General features: G+C 38.7%; 1 protein-coding gene across 1 annotated transcript; it reads left to right on the plus strand.

Moving 5' to 3' along the window:
* Positions 1–681: 681 nt before the first annotated feature.
* Positions 682–1,155, plus strand: LOC128204931 (formin-2-like). The gene has a single exon (XM_052906331.1). It carries the CDS (start codon positions 682–684, stop codon positions 1,153–1,155), a length of 474 nt encoding a protein of 157 aa, XP_052762291.1.
* Positions 1,156–4,134: the final 2,979 nt, after the last annotated feature.

A 4,134-nucleotide genomic window follows, 5' to 3' on the forward strand; every position in this document is an offset into this window, starting at 1 on the left:
AACAAGGTTTAACCCATGCCTTCCCCTCATCTTATTAGTTAGTTTAAACTTATTTATTTCACAAAGATTGTGAAATAAGTTATCACAACATTTTATCAATCATTCTCGTTGGCACGAGTTACGCGGGAGTGTAGTGTTGTGTTGTGGGGGAAAGCAGAGTACATGGAGGAAATCCACTTGTTCGGCTTGGTGACCACAAACCAAACTCACATGCGCCCAGGCTGGGAATTGAACCTGGGTCACCTTGATGAGAAGCGAGTGCGCTAACTGGACAACTTATAATTAATGGGGTAGGTTGGACGAGATTTTTTGAATGCTTTTTTTAAAATTTAAGTAAAGTTATGTCTGACATGAAAGCTGCTCCATTTGGTCATGGTTTGAACGACAACTAAAGCACTCAATAAAAACGAAACTTTTACATGTCTTTCCGAAGCATCAAACTAGCAAGAACTTGTATCCAAAAGGCAAAAGTCATAAAAATGTCTGAATGGCATCAAATGTTTTAAGAGTTGGGCAGAAAAAAAGAGGTCGGGAAACTAGTTTGATTCAACTAATTGGAATGAAGCCCTCTACTCAGTTGGTGTCTCCGTCCCTCCCCCCTTCCCCCCCTCCCTCCCTCTCTCTCTCTCTCTCTCTCTCTCTCTCTCTCCCTCCCTCCCTCCCTCCCTCCCTCTCAAGGTCATGGGTTTGCCTCCCTCCCTCTCAAGGTCATGGGTTTGCCTCCCTCCCTCCCTCCCTCCCAAGGTCATGGGTTTGCCTCCCTCCCTCCCAAGGTCATGGGTTTGCCTCCCTCCCTCCCTCCCTCTCAAGGTCATGGGTTTGCCTCCCTCCCTCCCTCTCAAGGTCATGGGTTTGCCTCCCTCCCTCCCTCCCAAGGTCATGGGTTTGCCTCCCTCCCTCCCTCCCTCTCAAGGTCATGGGTTTGCCTCCCTCCCTCCCTCTCAAGGTCATGGGTTTGCCTCCCTCCCTCCCTCCCTCTCAAGGTCATGGGTTTGCCTCCCTCCCTCCCTCCCTCTCAAGATCATGGGTTTGCCTCCCTCCCTCCCTCCCAAGGTCATGGGTTTGCCTCCCTCCCTCCCTCCCTCTCAAGGTCATGGGTTTGCCTCCCTCCCTCCCTCCCAAGGTCATGGGTTTGCCTCCCTCCTATATATTTAGCATATAATAATAAAGCCATACCTAGCACTTAACACATGTCTACTAAACATGTTTCTAGAAACTCTGGTCCAAAAGGAATCCTGAAACACTAGTTGACTGCATGCTACCTATCCTTAAGAACTAATGCAGCAGTCAATTGTAACCCAAACCAACCCCCCCCCCCCCCCCCCCCCCCCCCGGTCGGAAAGCTATGTTTTATTGTTTAACCTTCCAGGTTGCCCTGCAGTACTGGGTGAAAGCGGTGGTTTTGTCTTGGCGACAAAAATAGCGGGGATTGGGTCTTACCTAGGGTCCCTGGGGTGTGGGGGCATTCCGCTCGGATTCTCTACTAGTAGTTCCTCAGCACAGGGTGGAGATTGGGGAGGGGGGGGGGGGGGAGCCTGGTTCCAATTGACTGGTGCATGATATTAAGAAATCTGCTAACTGATGTCATATGAGGCCTAACAAAAAAAAGGTTTGTTTCAAGTAACATAAAAAAAGAGTGATCCTACCACCCAAAACACAATTTTGTTAAAACATAAACTTGCATTAATTTTTGACAGAAAATAAAGCTCCATAACAACAGCAATTTATGAGTGACATCTGCAATGAATAGTGCTATTTGCAAGAAAATGATCTTAACAAAGACTATTTGGGAAAAATAAAATAAAAATCCCTACTTAACAAACGGTTAAGGCCTGGTTGGACATCGAAAAAAATGTGTGAAATGTATTTGTGAACAAAACACTTCTTTCAATGATAATTCATCCTAAAACTTTGATGACAACACTATTGAAATTGAATCATCTTAGTCTTGGATTTATAAAATTCTGCTCAAATGTGAGTATCTGCTGTTTGTCTATAACAGTAATGCACCAGTTTTAAAATTGTATACTGGGGATAGGCGGGGAAATGGGCCGTGTTTTTTCCTTCCATGTGGTGGTTTCCTCTTCATGCCAATTATAGCGAGGAATGGGCCTTACCTAGGGTCCCTGAGGTGTGCGGGGGCATTTGCCTAGACTGAAAGTCAAAGTTTCCGCTATTCCTCGGACATGAGGGGTGGGGGTGTAGTTACAATAGACGGATGCATAAGTAAATTAAATCAATACCAAGAAAGTCTTATTTGAGAAAATAAAATCGAAATTAACCAACAAATCATATAGTTCTTCTCCATTATAATCCATAATATTTACTTTCAATAGTTATATAATATTCCATGTACTTTTGGTATTATTTGAAGTATTTGTTTACTGATTTACTTATAATTACTGGGTATAGTATGTAAAAAATAAAGTATGTTTTACATGCTCTTTCCCAGTATTAACCAAATTTTAAAAAAAAGCACAAAAAATACTAGCTAGCTGAAATCCATAATCCAATACAACAAAATGCGCCAGTTTAAACTAAAATTTCCAAAAATTCCTAGAGGATGACAAAAGCCAACTAACATTTCAACTATTACAGTAGAAACAGCCTCAGTTCATATCTCATTTATTTATGCCTGGAAATACATCAAAGATTATATAACTAATGTTTTTATTTAAACTAAAAATGACTTACCTTGGTACATAGTATGGCTGGTAAAGCTGCGGTGACACTATGGAACACATCGAAGCTCTTCTTAGGCTCAATAATGGCATCTGCTCTTCACTTAGGAGTTTTGCACGAATTCTTCGATCCTCAAGCAAACGACTGTTGCTCCTCTAATGCTTAATAACGAATATGTTCTTGCCTTATGAGTCTTTCTTTTATATAATTTTAGATCTTGGATAGATCTGTTAACTGTTGACCTTTCACTTTGCTAAAAAACCTGTGATACATTTACACACTGTGATTATCACAGTACAAGCTTTTTTACCCCACGTCTTTTATATTGTTGATAGCACCATCCTACGCGAATTGGCCTGAAATAGAATTTTGAATGTTATGTCAAAGACCTTGATCTATACTTTTTCAAATATTATTGTAGATTTAACCCCTTGCATGCTGGGTAAATTGTCGTCTGCTCAAAAATGTCGTCTGGTTTATTCTAAATTTCTTTCAATTTACTTAAAACTTTGGGGATATATTGACTGAGTGGCAAACAGCTTGGAACCTGACCAGGCGCCGAGTTACTCGGTGTCTGGTCTGGTTCCAAGCTGTTTGCAAAGCCTTTAAAATTGCCATCAGCAGCCTAAGGGTTAACTTACATTGATAATGTTTAGGCCCCAAAAAATTACATTTTATTTGGGTTACCCAACCCTACCTACAGAAAAAGGCGCCAAATTGTACTGTTTTTATAGTCCTTTTTCTTTTTTAATTTTTTTTAATTTTTCAATTATATATGTAGATTATACTTATATTGATAATGTTAAGGCCTAAAAAAAATTACATTTGGTTCGGGTTACCCAACTGTACCTATGAATAAGGTGCCAATCTTCCTGTTTTTATAGACATTTTCTTTTTTTAATTTTGTACTTTTCAATTATATATGTAGATTATACTTATATTGATAATGTTTAGGCCTAAATAATTACATTTGGTTTGGGTTAACCTGCTATACCTATGAATAAGGCGCCAATCCTACAGTTTTCATAGTCTTTTTTTTTTTTTTTTAAGTGTGTGTTTCAAGTTGTAGGATAAAACCTTTAAAGCTTTAAACAGAATATTACTTTATCACAATTCCCTAATGATGACAATTAAGAAAAAAAAATCTACCTACCCTACCTGTTTTTGAAAAGCCAATATTTTTAGAAATATTTGAATTTTTCTCTTTTTGTTTGAATTGTTAAAGTATAAGTTTTATTTTTCAGGACCTGAGCATGCGCAAACAAAATTATGTATTTATTGATTTTAACATTTTACATTATGACCCTTTTATTGAATATAAAATGATATATTGCAATTGAAACTTTAATTGTGTAAATTGGAAAGAAGTATTAGAAAAAATGTATTTTTAAACATTATTTCATAAACACTTTCCTGCAATTTGAACTTGTGGTAAGTTGTTATTTTATTCTG

This window comes from Mya arenaria, chromosome 10 (assembly GCF_026914265.1).
Source record: "Mya arenaria isolate MELC-2E11 chromosome 10, ASM2691426v1".
Taxonomy (NCBI): Eukaryota; Metazoa; Mollusca; class Bivalvia; order Myida; family Myidae; genus Mya; species Mya arenaria.